Below are 18447 nucleotides of genomic sequence, written 5' to 3'. Positions count from 1 at the left end.
ATCTTCTTGACACGAATTATTACTCCACATATCACAATCGCCAGCGGGCGGCTGCGGGGGCTTCGCGCTGGGGGGCCGCGGGGAGCCCCCGCACACGGCGGCTGCGGACACCTGGCCTGCGGCAGCAAGAGCGCCCCGAGGCCGAGCCGGGGGCCCGCGGAGACCCGGGCCCTGCCGCCCCCCGGCTGGGGCGGAGCCACGGCCGCTCGGCGCCCTCCGGCCGGGGGGAGGCGCTGCGGCCGCCGCTTCCCCGTGTCCATGGTGAGGGGCCATGGCGGAGCCGCTGTGGAGCGCCGAGGCGGGCGGCGCCGTGTACCGCTCCCGCGACCCCGTGCGCAACCTGCGCCTCCGGTGAGCGCCCGGCCCGGCGCGGCCCGGCCCGGCGCGGCCCGGCCCGGCCCGGCCCCCGGGGTTGCTCCCTCTCACTCTTCCTCCCTGTCCCCCCGCAGGGTCCGCATCCAGCGGGTCACGGCCGCCGGGCCCCTCCCGGCGCAGGCCTCGCCGCCGCCGCCGCCGCTGTCCGCACCGCGCGGCCCCGAGCTCCTGGCGCTGGCCGCCCGCGCCTCGCCCGGTAAGTGTGGAGCCCCGCGGGGCGGCGCTCCCGGGCGCTGCCGGTGGTGACCGACCCCCCCACCGCAGGTGCACGGCGGCCCCCGGACGAGGAAGAGGAGGCCGAGGTGGGGTGGCAGGAGAAGCTCTTCAGCCAGGTAGGTGCGCGGCGGCGGTTTCTCCGCGCTGTACCGACCGACGGCTCTCCTGTGTCCCGCCGCCGCCCCCGTGTCGGGGCGAGCGGGGCCCCAGCAGGGCGACAGCTTTCAGGCAGATGTAGAGAGCGATGAGGTCTCTCCTCAGCCTTTTCTTCTCCAGACTAAACGGCCCCAGTTCCCTCAGCCACTCCTCATGCGCCCTGTTTTCTAGTCCCATTGCAAGCTCTGTTGCTCTTCTCTGGATGTGTTCCAGCAACCCAGTATCCTTCTTGTAGTGGTCTTACCAGTGTAGGGGACTATCCCCTTGTTCGACTTGGTGATCTTGAAGGTCTTTTCTCCCTAGTCCTGATGGCTATGCTGTTTCTGATGCAGGCCAGGCTGCTGTTAGCCCTCTTGGCCACCTGGGCACACCGCCAGCCCCCCCAGGTCCTTTGCAGCCACCCTTCTCCAAGCCTGTATTGCTGCACTGCGTTGTTGTGACCCTGGTGCAGCACTTAGGTGTCTCCACAAATCTCGGCTGAAAAACTTTGGCCCTTGTCATAAGTGAGACCACGCAATTTTCTGGTCTATCAAAAATATTTTATTAATTAAGTAAGCAGGCACAAGCAAAACAGCACTGGGCGGCCAGGGAGTCTCTGCTCCGCCACGGCACGCAACTTCCCTTTTTTTCGCGTCGCTGTTTTATAGCATCCAAGTTCCGGCTTGTCAAGACCTGTTGAATCTCTTGAGGCTGCGCAGTCCATTGTTGGGGGTCGTCGCTCCTCTCTCAGTGTTCACGCGTTGTGCTCGTGCTCAGGAAAGGGGGTAGTGAAGCGGCAAACAGGATGCCTTGCGACCACAGAGTCTTTATTTCATCAAGGATGTTTGCCCAGCACCCCCTTCCCCACTATCTACTTTCTTAATCCTCCCCCTTAACAAGGCCATAAATTGTGAAACCTTATCTTCTCAGCAAATTCTCTGCATTCCTTTTAGAGACAATGAACAAACACCTGCTAATTTATCACAGCCCTGAGCTTGCTGATGAAATGCAGCTTTTACATTTTACCTGTGGTGTTCTCAGTTTGAGGTAGATCTTTATCAAAATGAGTCAGCCTGTCAAACTCACCTGGACCGACAGTACCACGAGGAGATCCTGAAACTGGAGAAGGCTGGGGGTCGGAAGAACTATCGCATCTTCACCTACACTGATCATGACCGATTCACCAACCTAGAGGAGGTACCAGCTTTTTGTTTTGCATAATCTGTACAGCAGTATCTGTCAACAACACTAGGCCCACTGCAGAGGGAATGTTTGTCATTTCTTGGCCATGGAGAAGCAAGCCACATATCTTGGGAGCAGGAGAACATACTGCTTCTGCAGGCAGCTTCACCTGGCATTCCAGACCCAGGATGAGGTCTCCCTGTTTCAGTGCAATGGGCAGGGACAGGTTGAAGGGACTTGGCGTTGTTAGAAAAACGCTGGCTTGTTACCAACCAAGGTGGGAAGTCTGGACACAGAATACAGAATTACAAGGCACAGGTTTATTCATGTGCATGGGGTGACTCATGCACAATGCTTTCTAGCAGTCTTGAATCATGCTGTCTTGATGGCCCAAGGATGGGAAGAGACCCCTTTATCCTGTTTACTGTTCAGCCTCACTGGCAGGAAATTGTGAGGGGCAGCATGACCCTGCCTGGAAAACTGGGGACATTTAGATGGATGATTCGTAATGTAGCTGAGTGAAACTTAAAACAGCTTCTGATCCAGTCATTCCTGGATTGATCTTGTAATAGTTGTGACCCCAAATGTGGGGTGTGAGGTTACAAGCATATTTTAGAGGGGCTTAGGGTGCTAGGATCTTGATTGTCTGCAGTTTTGCTTCTTTGATCATCCAAGTAGCAGAATAGCAAAGTACTTATCCCCAAGGTTGGGCTGTCTCTGGACCTTGTGATGAGCAGGTGTCTTTTAGTTTGCATACTGTATGAACAAGAAATTCCACTCATGAGCATAAAATGCAAACTAATATATATACATACACACCGTATGCATACCAATAAAGTTACCACACATTCCTATTACAAGGACCGATCAGTAAAATAGTTAGGGAGGGAAACTTTCATCACATCTGCACATAACTTGCTGGATGGAGTTCAGCTCTGCTTTTCCACAGGAGCAGTGAATCAACTACAGTCTTTTAGCAGTTTGTCCATGCCCGTGTGTGTGTAAACACCTGTTCTGTTCTCCAGGAGTGGAGATGTGTTTGAGAAAGAAGTCCTGCTGTATTTAGGCTGGTTCTATTCTGTTTCTCTCCTCCAGCACTGCCAGAAGGTAACTGACTCAGATCATGAGGTGCCGTCATATCTGGCAGAGAGGATGGCCAATGTGAGGAGGAGAAGACAAGACCGTAAGCCAATGTGAGTGCAAACTGCGGTTGGAGCTTGCTAATGCAGGTTTCCAGAGCAGCCTGGTCCATGGAGGTTGGTGGCTTGAGCTGTGTTGCACTCAGAATCTGGCAGTTTGACTCCTCATCATGGGAGAGTTCATTGCTGGCTACCACAGTGAGTTCTGTTGACAATAAGTTGTACTTGTGTTGTTGACAGAGAAGCGAATTCTCTGAAGTCAAAAATCATCACCTGGGAGCCCTCAGAAGAATTTATTAAGAACAATCATGTGATTAACACTCCTGTTCAGACTATGTACATCATGGGGGACTTGGGACCTTATGGGAAGTAAGTAAAATCCCCAAATGATCTTAATTTCCCAGAAACAAACCCATCTCCTCTCCTTACTCAAATCTGTTTCTCTCAGTAGTTAAGGGGAGTGAATTCAAAGAGCTCAGTAACTCAAGCTGCTGTTTTCTCTCTCTGCTTCTTTGGAGGTATGGAATGTATACCTCCAAAAGGCTTCTTAAACTAATGTAGGGAAATATCGGTATGTTTATTCCCTTCTATACCTCCATGTGCCTTTACCAGCTCTGCTGTTCCGGAGCAAGAAAGTGTCCATGTGCTCTATTTAGACTGTCTCTGTGTTTCTTGATGTCTTTCATTAGGCTTGGTCAAAGGGAATATGAACATGTTCTTTGTACAATCAAGGTGGATGGCAATGGGGTGATCACAGTGAAGCCTGACTTTACTGGCACCAAAGGAGCCTACTGGTGAGCGGGACAGGGCTGGTACCACGTTTGGGACTGGTATGGAGGGCTGAAATTGCTGTCTCCTGATTACCCCTTAGGCAGTGAGTCTGCACTTAAATTGAGGGCTATTATTTAGGTTTATTCCAAAGGTTTCTAAGACAGGGCTGTTGTTTCCTTGTGCTTGGTGTCACTGTGCGTATGATGTGTGGGGCTTTGGAGCCAGTCCCTAGGGATACAGGTTATGTGTACAATGGACAAAAGCAAGTCTCTCTGAGTTATTGATGCTGTCAGGCACTCAGGAATGAGGAGAGGACCGTTAGTGACATTTTGTTTCTGTTCAGGCCTTGATGAGGGGGATTGGTGTGTTATGATGGCGCAGCTGATAATATTGCTGGGTCTGTTTTCTGCATAATGGGGTTTTCCCCATGCATTTTGGGGTTCTGCAGGATTGAGCTGGATAGACAGAAGCGAGAACTGTGGAAATACACCATTGAGAATGCATCCGTCCAAGTGCAGCAAGAGGAGGAGGAACGTGAGCAGCGTGTGTTCAGAGATGTAAGGACTGACCTCTACTGATTATATTGGCTAGTCGTCCTGATTTGACCAAGGGAATAAAGACCTTCACGTAGACATAATCGTTAGTTCTACCAAATGAATGTCACTGGCAGTGAGTTTCATCATGTTCAGTGATATAAGAACTCCAATAAATAATCCCTAACTGCTTCATTCCTTAAACTAGGTTGAGGGCCTTGTCTATCTGCCACTGGTAAATTTGTGGTGGCTATTGACTGTAGTTGATACATGTAGTAAGAGCTAATGCAAGAAACCACCAATAGTGTCACCTGCCAGTGGTTTTCCTTCCCTTTCAAGCAGTGGGCAAACGCTTTCATTGGGTTTCCTCTTGCTGCCTGTATACTTCCTGAATGATTTCTCATTACTCATAATGTTCCAGGATACTTGAGATACTCTTTTTGTGCCTCGACCTTTTTTCTTTGTCTTTTTGCCTGTGGCAGTCTATAAAGATACTTAGTCTGTTTTCATTTTTACTTTTAATTTGTACAGTTCCTTATTGGTTTTGTGGCCAATTAGGAAATCCTGATCTAGATACACTAATCTCCCATTATGTCATTTAAGAACTGCTGATTCTTTGGAGCTTCTTTTTACTTCGTATTGACCTTTGATGAGGTTTCTTCTGAAGCTGGAGTTTCATGCAGTGCTAGCAGTTATGCATCTTTTGTTCTATTAAATTCTTTTATTCTCTGTATCTACTGTAAAAGCAAAAAACTGTTAGTTGAGCCTGTCAACAGTTTAAGTTGGTTTTAAGTTACATATCCATTACAATTTTTGCAGTAATATAAGTAAAAATCTATAATCAAAAAGACACTCTAATCCACTTGTTCTGTGTTTTCAGCTGTACAGTCGGCACAAGGAGTACCTCAGTGGTCTTGTAGGCTCAGAATTTGAGGTGGTGAGTACCAGCGGCACTCAGCAGGGACCTGGAGCCCTGCGGCCTTTGCAGGCTGTTCACCTGGTTCACATGGCTGCCATCTGTACCAGTCTCCAAAGATTGTGTCATTCTGGGGGTGTGTTGGCAGCTTTTACCTCATGGCCTCCTACTGAAAGGGTATGATTGCAATGGATAAGGGGCCTGCGAAGGTCCAACATGCATCTGTCAGACCGGTAGCAGAGCATGCTGAACGCTACAGTCTCAATGAGACTGCATCCATTGTTTGAAGGTCTTTGACTGTAATAAGACAGAAAGAGGATTTATATCTTTTGGGATAGGGATTGCTGTTAACTTCTTGAATATCAAATCTATGTCCCACTTTGTTCAAGTAAACAGCCCCTCCCAACCTTCAAACTCACTAAATTTTTCTTTTCTCACGCACAGTTTTCCTGCTCACTAAGTTACCTAGGCTGCAATTTTATTTTTTTTTTTTTGCTAAAGTCTTGTTTGCCAAAGTGGGAAAGTTGTTGTACTCTTTGCTGCGGTTAGTTAAGCGAAGTGTTTTTCAGTTTGTCGTATGGATTTTTGGCTTTGTTATTTCAGTTGTTGTTGGTTTTTTTTTTTCATACTCTTGAGCAAATGCAAGAACACTACAGCAGAACCAGGACTATGATTTTATGATTTCTGCAAGTGACTTCTCACTACATTTTTATATCCATCTAGAAATCTGTAGAAGATCTGCTTTACAGAGTAGTGAATTCCCGCAGTACAGGAATTTGGTCTTAGTAGGGAGCCTCTATCCAGAGGGACTGCTGACTTCTGGAAAGGATGAGAGGTTGATACAAGAAGTGATGACTTCTCCCTGACCAGCAAAGTGAAGCATTCAAGTACAAATGTCTGTAGGATATCAATGTGAGACCCTGCTAGGGGGGAACTGAATGAGGTTCCACCAGCGGTCGCTGAGCCCTTTATCTGCTTGTTTCTACAGACTCTTCCTGGTACATTGCGTCTTTTTGTGAATGGAGAAGTAGGTGAGTCCTCATTATGAACAGTAACTGTAGGGGCAAGTCTGGGTGTGCTGGGATGGCTGAACCAATAATCTAAAGATTATTGGTTCGCAACCTGGTCTAGAGTAGGTGATTCTCTCCCTAAAATTCTTTACTTACTCCCTCTTCTCCACTGCTTTTGCAGACTAACCCCTCAAGTGGCATTTACTGATTGGAGGTTTATAAATACTGCAGCTTTTCTAGGAAGACAGGGTTCTGAATAAAGGACAACAGATAGGGGAATTAACAGACATTATAGCAATTTTGTAGAATTATAGAATTATAGAATTTTGTGATCTCTCTAATCTGGTTAGTTATATGAGGATAGGCTAGTCTTGAGAAAGTCTTTTCTGAGGTCTTATTCTTTATACTTAAGAGACCCTGCCTTTTCCCAGCTTCTAGCAGTAACTGGTTGTGCTGAGGTTATTTGTGATGCCTCTCCCAAAAGTCTACAGTGCGTAATGGAGGAGTTAGTGTGGAAGCGAGCTGCTGAAATTCATTCTCTCTTCTCAGTTTCAGCTCAAGGCTATGAGTATGACAACCTCTATGTTCATTTCTTCCTGGAGCTGCCTGACCGTGAGTATTCATGCTTCCAGCCGTATCACAATGATTTAAGGAATAAAGCATGCTTAAGCTGGTCAGTCAGATCAGCTCTGCTAAAAGTTATTAAAAGGTAATGTAGGGTCTGAGATCTAAATAGAAGTCTTCAGAGCTAAAAGTGCAGAACTCGGTGGTTTGAACTAAACTGACATGTTTGAGTATGTCAGCATCTTCCCCTCTTGTCCATTCCAAATTTGGCTGGATTTGGTCCATGGACTTCTTAACCAGAGGTGATCGTGTCCAGCAAACTACCCCAGGTTCATTACTGATGCTGCAGAGAAGAGCCTTCCTGTCTTTTCTGCCTCAGCAATGACCTTGTCTGATTTCGCTGCCCAGCATTGTGTTTTCATGTTTTGCGTTGACACTAATGTATTCAGTTTTGACTGATAAATAAGGTTCCCAACACTAACATGCACATCCTACTATGTGTTTAATCCCCCTGAAGCTATGGCCCTGGCTCCCTTCTGGTTATACCCTGATATTTGCCTGAGGAGATGCTGCTTTTGCTTCTATGTACGTTTCGATAAGGTTCTACCATTGTCCAAAGGTGGAGTTGGTGCTCTCATACGTCCAGGGTGTTCTGGAGAGCACCTGGGACAAGATGGAGCAGGATGCACCTGGGGAAATTCAGTGTGGGGGAACATCTGGGTCTGACTTTCTCCTTTGAGCTGCTCTGGTATATGAATCATTCCTCTCACCCAAAGTATTCACCCCTGTGCTCACGTTCTCTTCTCCCAGACTGGTCAAGCCCCGCATTCCAGCAGCTATCAGGAGTGACACAGACCTGCACCACCAAGACAGTGGGCTGGGTAAGGACGCTTTCAGACCTGCAGAGCAGAGTTTGAACAGTCATTCTCTGAAGTGAAATGTATAACAAGTTACAGATTTATTCAACAAAGATTCTGGCACGATAGCTCCTTTCAAAAGCAGAGCATATTTGGAATCCTCCTCATTGTTGTTATACTTGACGTTTTTCATGGTTCCACTGTATTCAAATAAAACGTCAGAGCAGTTTCTGGAACCTTACTTTTTCCTTCCTTCTGGCTGATTGCCCTTGGATCTTTGATTTTTGTGTTCTCAAATGCTCAGAGTCAATGGAGAATTGTTCTGGCTTGCCCGAGACTGGAGTGCACAGTCTCAAAACTGATTTCTCAGAATCAACCTTTCTTCCAGCTCCTCTCTGAGAGACAGTAAAATCTGAATTTTATAAACTTTTAATGTATTAATGTAATCAAATTTTAATGTATTTTTATGTATTTTGTGTGAACTGATTTGCATATTAAAATCATTATCATACAACATTTTGGTAGGACTGTTGTTTGAGGTATTTTGCTTGGCTCCTGTATAGACTGTGGCATTCTGTAATAGTTATGCAAATAGCTGAATGATCATTTGAGGTGTTTTGCTCTTTTTCATTATTTTGATTATTTTTTTATTTTAGCCTGTTCTATCAACGTGGCAGTGGGGATTGTGTGCAGATCCATCGTGCAGTCAAGTGTTTCTTAGTGCGATGTGATTGATCTTGTCTGGACATCATTAGTTCTCTACCATTATTTCTTTTCTCCCTGCTTTCTGTACCCCCTGTGATACCAGTGATGGAACTGTCTTCTCCAGGAATCTGATTTCTGCCCCATTCCTTTTCTAGGATGATGTGGCGTACTTCTGCTACCCCTTCACTTTGGAGATGTTTTTCTCCCAAGAAAATGAATCAGAAGGTATGTCTCCTTGTTTCTCTGAAATATAAAGCTCTGACATCTCTTGGTTGCGGGGTAGGCATCATGCTGTTTGGCGTGTTGATGGTCCCTTGCCAAGGTGAAAGGACAGCTGTAAACAAAGGGAATCACAGAATCATAAAACTATAGAATCATAGAATATCCCTAGCTGGAAGTGGCCCACAAGTATTGTCCAACTCCACACAGGACCACCCAAAAATCAGACTGTATTTCTGACAGCATTGTCCAAATGCTTCTTGAACTCCAGCAGGCTTGGTGCCGTGACCACTTCAGGGAAATGTTGCTCAATCAGAAGATGTTCACCCCAGCACCGCATAACCTCGGGACACATACTAAATTTGCCCTCCCCAGCAATGCGTTAGTATTTGTATGTATTCATTGACGTTGCTCTGCTTCCAGGTTATAGTCAGCTTCAGCCATATGCAAAACTACTTGGGTCTTAGCTTGTCTGTCTCAAAATGCCTGGCATGCTGGTCTGCATTGCCGTGCACGTTGTACTGCACAGAGCGGTGGAAGAAATGGGCCTATTTTTGTCCACAGCTAAAACTACGTACTGAATCTTAAGTTAGTAGACACACTCAGTGACCTGTATAATCTTTGTATTGCCTATGTCACTTTGAAATTTCCATCTCTATTTTAAGCTGGATCTCTCTGCTGCCTTTTCCTACCGCTTCACTGCGTTTTCACTGTTTCCTCACCAACCTCTATGCTCTTTGTTTCGCAATCACCAGGGACAGCTTTACAGCATGCCTGCCACTTGAATCCAGTGTATGCATTGGATTTGAGAATTCAGCCAACACTTTGGATTGGAGTATTCAACATTAACAAACTTTCAGCCTGGGATAAATATGATGAGTTTGTTTCACCATGGAGAAAATAAATGAATGCTTGGAGGAATGTAGGACAATCCAAGTTAATAATCCCCCAACAATGATGAGAAAGGTCAGATAAAAAGGTTCCCATGTTTTGCATCAATTGTTTGCAGAAGAGTGTCTTGTCTGCACAAATGATAGAGAAACCAGTTTGGACTTCCTGTCAGAGACTCATCAAAACAGAATTTTCCCAAATTTGTAGCATCTTACCAATAATTCTGTTTTCATTCTCAAGTCTGAGGGTTCAGCTTTTATAGGGGAAAATAATCACCCATACATCTAGGTCTGTCATTTTAGGAGAAATACAGAAAGGGCTCTTTGCTAGTGGAGTTAGTCATTTAGTATTTTTTTCCCCTCTGTGATAATCTCTCTCTACGGCTTTTAAAAAGTTGCAATCTGCTCCCTTTCCTTGCAGACTGTCTCCCTCAATGGCCTGTTCTCTACTTTGAGGTTCTGTCCCTTGATTTCTGGCAGAGATACCGTGTTGAAGGGTATGGTTCCTTGGTGCTGCCAGCATCTCCAGGTAAAACATCCTTGGGACATTATGTTAAGTGTCTAGGGAAATGAGAGTTAAATGGTTCTCTTGGGCATGGGTGCATCCCGTCCTGGCGTTGCTTCACCTTTGCATACTGAAGGGAATAGCTAGCTGTCTGTGAGGCAGCAAAGAGAGATTTGATGTATCATGCACTGTTATGCCTTGTTGAGAAGCATCACATGTTGCTGTCCTTTCTCCTTCAGTGGTTCCTTTGCAAAATTGCATGTTATGATACTTTTGTGTAGTGCTGCATTCCCATCTTTATACTAGCAATAGGCCCCCTTTGTCCCAGATGGAATCTGAGGCTCACAACTAGTCTGACATTCTCATGTAGTAATAAGTAGATGCTCCTCATAGGCAAGGGTAATTTCAATGCTGTCTGTGTGACTGGGGCTTGCTTATTGGGAAGACACTAGGAATCAGTAGGTATCCATCTACTGTGATGACGTCTGTGACTTTACATTGTTGGTCATAGCTGCTAAATTGTTCTGTTGTCTAAATTGTCCTGTCCTGTGGTCAGGTCTCCACATACTCACCATCCCTACCTGGCGCCCTGTGGAGCTGGGGACTGTTGCTGAACTGAGGAGATTTTTCATTGGTGGATCTCCTGAGTTAGAGGACATGACCTATGTCAGGATACCAGCAACCTTCAAGGTAGGCTCAACTGCAGGACATTGCTCTTGCTGGGAAAAGGTGGATTATGCTCTTGGAACTGCAGAATCATAGATTATCCCAAGTTGGAAGGGACCCATGAGGATCACTGAGTCCAACTCCTGGCTCCACACAGAACTACCTGAAAATTAAGCCATATGTCTGAGAGCCTTGTGCAAGCACTTCTGGACCTCCGGCAGCTTTGGTGCCATGACCGCTTCCGTGGGGAGCCTGTTCCAGTGCCTGACAAGCCTCCTGGGGAAGAACCTTTTCCTGACAGCTCCTGTCTGAGCCTCTAGGCCTTTCACCATGTCTGTTGCCCTTCTTTGGGACCTCTGTAAGAGGCTGATGTCCTTCTTCTCTTGTGGCTCCCCAAGTGGCACACAGCCCTCAAGGTGAGGCTGCACCGGTGCAGAGTGGAGTGGGACAAGCACTCCCCTTGACTGGCTAGCTCTGCTGTGCTTACCACAGCCCAGGATGCTCTTGGCCCTTTTGGCTGCCAGGGCACACTGCTGACTCAGGTTCCACTTGTCGTTGACCATAACCCCCAGATCCTTTTGCATAGGGCTGATCTCCAGCCTCTCATTCACAGTCTGTACGTATATCCAGGGCTGCCCCATCCCAGGTGCAGAATCTGGCGTTTCTTGACTTCAGATGTCTGTGGACAGTTTGGACTGGAGTTGAACAGATAATCTGGTGGTCATGTCCCTCTGACTAAAGAAATGGATCCCCTTTGATACTTGTGAGCAAGACAAGAATGGGCAAACCCTGAGATAGAGCTCTCTGCCTTTTGAGGTGTGTGTAACCTAGAGAAGTGGTTGTATGTGGACCAAAGTCTTGCCTTGCCCCTGCTTGTGCTGTCCTTGTCTGAAAAGTGTCTGTCAGGTCACCTTTTTTTTTTTTTTTTTTACCAAGTATAGACATCTTCATGTGTTTTTGTAAGGAACATGGGCTGTACTGCACCTGGAAGTGAGTTGCCTGCAGTGATAAGCTGATGGGTGTGAAGCAGGCAGAAGTTCCGCATTCTTAAGATAGCTGAAGAGGTGCTTTCTGGTGTAATGAGCAAGTTAGTCTTAAGTGGCTTCGAGTGAGAGTAAGCAGCTGAAACCTTCCTTCAGCACTGCACTATCAGCTTGCTAGTGTTTACGTCCTACTCTCAGCACAGCCTGGTACTATCTGCCCTTCTCTCCTGCCTCACTTTCTGTGTGCAGCAGGACTGGAAGAGACTCTGTGCCTGCAGGAGTGCATGCTTCTGGTGGGGCATGCTCATTTTTGCCAGGGTCAGCCTGCTGCAACAGGTTGCAGGCTGCTGTTATGAGAACTTTTGCTGTCTTTGCAGGGAGAGCGTCTGAGCCGCTTTGGTTTTCGCACAGAGACAACAGGGAATGTCACGTTCCGGCTTTACTGCCTGCAGCAATCTAAGTGAGTGCTGCAGTGATTGCAAGCTCCATCTTGACAGCAGTGTTCTTCCAGCCCTGACTTCAAACTGTACTTTTGTGCAGAGCCTTTCTGGAAACCAGTGCCTCGAGGCATCGCATGCAGAGTGTACTGGACCGGCTTGGAGGCTTCAGCCAGCAGAGCTCTGTCTACAACGTTTTGGGTAGGGCTTTTAGTCTCATTCTGCCTGGGGAGCCTCGGGCTCACTTTTTGCCCCCTTTTTACAGAGTGGGCAGAGAGAATCCATTGCTGTGGGGTTGATTGTCCCCCACTGTGAGCTCTCTTGAGTCTGAGTCCATAGCAGAGGTTAAATGTTCTGACCTGAAATTGCCGGAAACTTGAGGAGGCATCAGCCCTCAGCAGGCAGGAGGGATAGTCACTCCATGAGGGCAAAGCCTAGGCTGGGTTGCCTGGTCTTTCCTGGCACAAAACATAGCTTGTGGCTGTGGTGCACAGGCTCTGTCTCTGATTCCATTATGCGCAGAGCAAAGACAGGGCTGGAAGTGAAGAGAGCAGCAAGATCCAGGTGCTTTGTTGGTGGTACTTAGTGAGACTCCTGTTCTGAGAGAGATGATGTTCACTGGGCGGACTCATCCGTCCTCTTCTCTGAGGCTGTCTGATGCATTCTGACTTGCTGTCACCTGCTGTGTTGCAGAGGCTTTCCAGAGGGCACGGCGCCGGATGCAGGAAGCACGTGAGAGCCTTCCCCAAGACCTCATCAGCACCTCTGTCTCCACTGTGCACCAGACACAAGAACCGTGATTGACCACCTCCACTGCCTCTAGCCTGGGAGCACTTAGCATCTTCTGTCTGATACAAGCTTCCCTGGTTCAGGAGGAGTCCCAAGGCCAGTGCCTGCAAGCTTTTTGAATCCCTTCTTTTGCAGCTTTCTCTGGATGGGGGCAAGAGTCTGCCTCACATCTAGATCCAGAGTCTTTGTGTTTCCATAGGTATCTGTGGAAGGCACCCTGTTTTTTCAAGGCGTTTTGTTACCAGGCCCTAACGGTACAGCCAATTGTTCACATTTCTGATGAGCAGACTAAAATGGGACATGGGACCTGTGAAACCTTTAACACCTTTTCAAGTATTGAATAGTAAGTGATTAGAAAACATTTCAAGTCTACTTGACTTGGTAAATTTACTTTTCTTCTTAAAGAAGAGGTTACTGTTGAAGGCAAGGCATGAATATTGTTTGGTATTTAATTAAATGAATAGTTGACTTCTTGAGAAATGCTGATAGTTGTTGTCAGCACTTGTAGCTATAGTTCAGTCTTCAGTAAAATGAATCTGTCCAACTGTGTTTTTAAGATTTATTCATTTCTAGAGAGAGAGGTCTCTGCCACCTGTAATGTATGAAATCAAAGCAAAGTGATGTATGACAGATTCAGAACTGGAGGAAAGGGTTACATTCTGTATTTCTTTGTGTCTGAAATTTCTGGCTCTTGTGTCTCTGTATCAATTAGCAGAAGGACTTTGAGAATACAACTGACAACACGCAGTCCCTTTAGCTCATAGCAGAACTTTGGCTGGAGCTGGACAGTTTGCAGACAATGAGAGCAGATTGTAATGTTTGCACGAGAGCTGAACTTTGAACTGTTCAAGCTATTCTTTTTAGCTGTGGTTCATTGTATCATCTCTGATTGCAATTCATTGCTTTGCTTGTTTTTTACCCAGGTTCTTCTCCTGTTCTTTTCTCAGCCTATTTCATTTCCCTATTTTTGTTCCTCTCTTAAATCCATGGGAGCGAAGCTACCTGCAGACTGACAGTGCTGCATAGATTTGTACACGAGTCACATCTCCACATGTTCTTCTACTCTGCTCCTGACAGAAGGGATAGGAAGAAAAATCTCAGGCTGAGATCATGGATGTATCTGTAAAGGTAGAATTCACAGGCAGAATAAGAAATAGGAACTGGCTTTCCTCTGCATGTTCCTCACTAGCAGGGGGTGTGAGACTCATGGTTGCAGCCATGTGTGTGACTGTTAGAACATCCCACTCCTTCCTCATGCCCCATTGGTATCCTCACCTCATGCTTTCCATTTTGATCTTGTATCAGCCTTCACTAGGAAAACCAAACTCCCCGGTTTGTTCGTCTTTGGTTTTTGTCATAATTTCTGGCAGAATCGTCTGGCAACTTGAAATGTACCTGGTAATTTCACTTACAAAAGAGGACTTTTGCTCATCTACCTTGCCTGCTACCCCTGCTTTTTCATGGAAGAAACTGCCAGAATGTATTACATAGCTTGGCCTATTAAGCAGAGCAGTGTCCTTGGCCTAGAGCTGGCTGATGGGTCTTGTGCATGAGTCAGATCTCCATTTACGCTTTTTGGTGTGATGTGGCAGATAAGGCATTATAGTTGTGAAGGCAAACACCCAGTTCTGTAATAGCAGAATCAAGGCTTGTCTGGGTGTATGCGCTATCACAGTCTTTAATGATATGGTCACATTTCACAGAGATTGATTCACTCAGTGCCCAGGATGAAAAGTGTTCAAGGAATTTGTAGCCGCTCACCTTCTTTTATTTATTTTTTTAATCACAGTTCACTTCATGACTCTGTATGTTTACTGCATGTTCATTGCATGTTTATAAGCAATACTTAATTTCCTTTAGGGTGTTTCTATTGTGCTTATCACTAATAGCTGAATCTCATGTATCTGAAGCATGTTTCAGGATTGAGTTACAAGGTAAGAGAATATGCATTTTAGCAGTTAAGTAATAAAACACTTATTTGAGTGAGATGATGCTGAAGGCTGATCCTGAGAGAATGGGCTCTTCTAATTGGGTGACCACTTCCCCATCTTGTGCTTGTTGCTCAGAGTGTTTATGTGGCAGGATTTGGTGGGTTGAATGTTAAGGTTACACAGAGATACAGTAAGGTTTACATAATGATACTAGTTTTGATAGTTAAAACTCTGACTAGTATAAAATTTTACAGAAACTCGAGAGCAAAATTTAATAATAAAAATCAGTTATAACCAAAGAAATATTCTTTGGAAGCAACACATAGTTAGCAGTGTTTCACCTTCATATTTGCAGCCTCCTTGGCCTGACAGAACAAACTGACTGATGCTTGTAAAAAAGCCTTCAGCAAGTGTTCTTTGAATATGCCCTTTTATAAATGAAATTATATAATTTCCATATACATGTATCTGTATGAAAATATCACTGATCTTTTAAACAAAACTGACACCTGGTGCAGGGTTTGTTCTCTGAGCTTGCCAAGATGCCTGGCCAGTTGGAATGGGGGTTGTGCATACACCAGGTGTGCACGGATTAAATAACAGATAGTAAATGGGGATAGATGGGAAGAAGGGGATGTCAGTGTTTTTCCTCCAATGGTGAAGGTTTTCCCAGAGGAGTCTCCCTAGAGTTTTCAATGGAGGGGCACCTCTGCAGTGACATTGAGTTGAAACTCAACAGGAGAAGAGAGGGGAAGGGACAGAAGTTGTGGGCACACAAGAGCTTGGGGCAACAGAGCAGCACGGTTAGTGGGACTGCCCCAGGCACTCGTGGCAGGGGAGCCTGGCAGGCTGCAGGATGCTGTGGACTGAAGACAGAGGCTGGAGGGCAGGCGGAGCAGCTGACACAGGCTGAGCAATGCTATGGTCTCTGCAGGTGACCTCTGTGTCCAGCAGTGAGACAGGTCTGTGCTGTCTGTGGTGCGTGGCCAGCGGTCCCCAGATCTGGTCACATCTGCTGCAGTTGGTTTCTCTTGAGCATCAATGTCTTCTGCCTACAGGACAGATTAGAGCTGTAATGTTCAGCACCAGCCAAACTTCCTCGTGGGCACCTGTTGGAGGCTGAATCCTGCAGCCTTAGCAGTGATGTGGTCTGCGTGGGGGCAGGAGCCAGCTGAGAGTCCCTGGGGGTCTACCAGGCTTTTCATTAAGTAAACTACGCAAAAAAAGGATAATTGAAGAAATGTTGGCTCGGTGGAAGAAAAGGCTGCCAGCAGCTGGCAGAGCTTGCAGGATGCACATCAGCAGCCCTTAGAAAACCCAAAATTGCAGTGTAAATAGAACAGAAGAGGCACACGTAGAAATTAGTCATTTGTGTGACTGGAGGAACAACTTTGCACAAAAGTCAGACCGCAAAAAGGGGTTTCACTCAACTGAGGAAGACTCATAACTTCAAACTACAGCCTTGCTAGCAAACCTCAAATACCCCTTTGTCTCAGCCCTGACCAACCGCTTGTGGTGGACCAGGGGCTACCGAAGTCTTCTGGTGTGGCTTGGGGGGTGGGCTGTGCTGCTCGCCTTCCTGCCCTGTTCAGCTGGAAGCCCAGTAGTAACAAGGAGCACTGAAGCAGGGAGGGGAATGTGCTGGCAGGCAGGGGATGTGCACCTCAGAGGTGCGTTTGGGAAGGACAGTGGGTTGGCATGTGAAGGGCTGTCGCCGGCTTTGGGGAAGAAGAAGCTGCAGCAGACACATCCTACAGGGATTTGTCTTGTCATTGCATGGTACGTGGGGAGGGAGAAGTATTTTTTATCTGCACTGTGGGGCTTATGTGATCTTTATTAAATGACTGCATGTTGCTTGTTGTCTCGGTATGTTTTCATTTTAGCCAGGGGCTTAAGGTATCAGATGAAAGCTTGCTGCAAGCCCTCTCCTGGCAGTGAGGTGAAGGAGTGGGCTGCTCTGCCTTCCACCCCCAGTTACCTTTTTATTATGCTTGTCTTCTTAAGGTACAGCCTGTATTCTCTAAAGTCAATATCAACATTTCAATACAAGAGTGCAGGTGAGAGTACAAAAGAGTACAAAATCACACTTCATTAGATTAATCAAAAATAAATGTATACTTATTTTCCTGTATCGAAATCATTGCTTGAGTTGGAATGAATTTCTTTTACTGCTTTGTTTCAAGCAGTTTTTTTTAAGTGAACCCTAGTGCTGTGTAGACCACAGGTACTTCCCTTTCTCTCATCCGTCAAGATCTTGTTCTAAAGTAACACAGAAAATCAGAAAGTCTGTGATTGTATCAGTCCTATAATTCATTCACAATTTCTTAAACGTTGAAAAAAAATGACTTCCAAAACAGTTGTGAGGATGTCTGTAGTATGTGAAAGAGAAACTTTTATTTGTGTTCTTTTATATTTTCCAGGTCTTTGAGAATGTGGGGATCAGCCTTTTGGGCAGGTAGGAAAGGTGGATTTTTATGATCCGCTCTGACCTTAGAAAGCCAGAAAGGTCAAGGTGGACACTGAGATCTAGTGCAGGCAAGATCACCTTAACTTAATATCAGCCTGAGATGTTTGTCCAACCTATTCTTTAAATGAAGATGGAGATGATGGAGGCTGTCGATCATCCCTCACAGATTTTTTTTTCTCTTGTGAATTTTCTGGTGCACAGCAATTGACGGTGTCAGCTTGTGGATGAGCTGAGCAAAGCCTGTTGTAAGGCTGCTGGTGGAGGTGTGCGGAGGAGGGAGCGTGCCTTTCCTACTCAGTGGTTATTGTTTCTCTGGGGTGTTCCCATCCCAGGTTGCCAATGAGTCTGTGATACATTGTTCTCTCTGCTGTAAATCTTGTGAGCACTGTGGTGCTCTCTCATGGCTCTGAAGACGGCATTGTGAGTCTGAGAGATCAGGCAAGCTGTTGACAAAAGTGAATGGCCATTTTTCTTGCTGCTGCTGGAAGCACACTGAGTCTGGCTTGCTGGATTCTCTCTAGTTCTGTTCACAACATTTTCCACCTTAACTGTACCTGCAAGGGCTGGATTCCCTCCACGTTCCTTGGTCACCTCTCCTCCATCCTTTCTCTTCTCCGGTACCATGTACATAGATACCTGTGTTTATTCCTTTCTGGAATGAGTAGTGGCTTTAAACTAAAAGAGGGAAGATTTAGATTACACGTAAGGAAAAAAATCTTTACTCTGAGGGTGGTGAGGCACTGGAACAGGTTGCCCAGAGAAGCTGTGGATACCCCATCCCTGGAAGTGCTCAAGACCAGGCTGGACAGGGCTTTGGGCAACCTGGCCTAGTGGGAGGTGTCCCTGCCCATGGCAGGGGATTGGTACTGGAATGGTCTTTAAGGTCCCTTCCAACCCAAACCATTCTGTGATTCTATGAAGGTTTGGCTCTGCTTTGTCTTTTCTCCCAGCTACCAACCCTTGCCCTGATTATTAGAAAAGCCGCTCTGACCCCTTCTTTTGCACCACTGAAGCACTTCCACCCTGTGAGAGCAGCGCTGAGCTGCTCTCACCATGACACCAGCCTCTGCCATCAGCGCCTTCCTGTGGTTCCTTGCCTTGCCTAGCGTGGATTGTGCAGAAACACTGAGACAGTGCAAGGTGTGCAGAACATCCAG

The 18447-nt window shown here is 46.5% G+C and overlaps 1 protein-coding gene across 2 annotated transcripts; it reads left to right on the top strand.

The window, feature by feature from the left end:
* Positions 1 to 231: 231 nt before the first annotated feature.
* MKS1 (MKS transition zone complex subunit 1) lies at positions 232 to 16957 on the top strand. 2 transcript variants are annotated; one of them, XM_035559203.2, is made up of 18 exons: positions 232 to 351; positions 450 to 571; positions 640 to 707; positions 1768 to 1923; positions 3004 to 3101; positions 3288 to 3416; positions 3737 to 3841; positions 4267 to 4375; positions 5232 to 5288; positions 6256 to 6298; positions 6827 to 6889; positions 7652 to 7722; positions 8559 to 8628; positions 9934 to 10041; positions 10574 to 10707; positions 12044 to 12126; positions 12207 to 12304; positions 12797 to 16956. In XM_035559203.2, exons 1-18 carry the CDS (start codon positions 272 to 274, stop codon positions 12901 to 12903), a joined length of 1701 nt encoding a protein of 566 aa, XP_035415096.1. In that variant the 5' UTR covers positions 232 to 271; the 3' UTR covers positions 12904 to 16956. The 2 variants fall into 2 exon arrangements, with proteins under 2 accessions (XP_035415096.1, XP_035415097.1); XM_035559204.2 differs by lacking the exon at positions 9934 to 10041 and having other exon boundaries at positions 12797 to 16957.
* The last annotated feature ends 1490 nt before the right edge of the window (positions 16958 to 18447 follow it).

This window comes from Cygnus atratus, chromosome 20 (genome assembly GCF_013377495.2).
Source record: "Cygnus atratus isolate AKBS03 ecotype Queensland, Australia chromosome 20, CAtr_DNAZoo_HiC_assembly, whole genome shotgun sequence".
NCBI classification, from domain to species: Eukaryota; Metazoa; Chordata; class Aves; order Anseriformes; family Anatidae; genus Cygnus; species Cygnus atratus.
The sequence above is the reverse complement of the archived record's forward strand: the minus strand, read 5'-3'. Positions and strand labels throughout refer to the sequence as shown.

What these genes read in the sequence shown, in the direction of transcription:
- MKS1 (XM_035559203.2), top strand. Translation starts at nt 272, where the DNA reads ATGGCGGAGCCGCTGTGGAGCGCCGAGGCGGGCGGCGCCGTGTACCGC. An exon ending in AGCAGCGTGTGTTCAGAGAT is followed by an intron (nt 4,376 to 5,231) that starts GTAAGGACTGAC and finishes CTGTGTTTTCAG; the next exon opens with CTGTACAGTCGGCACAAGGA. An exon ending in CCACCAAGACAGTGGGCTGG is followed by an intron (nt 7,723 to 8,558) that starts GTAAGGACGCTT and finishes TTCCTTTTCTAG; the next exon opens with GATGATGTGGCGTACTTCTG.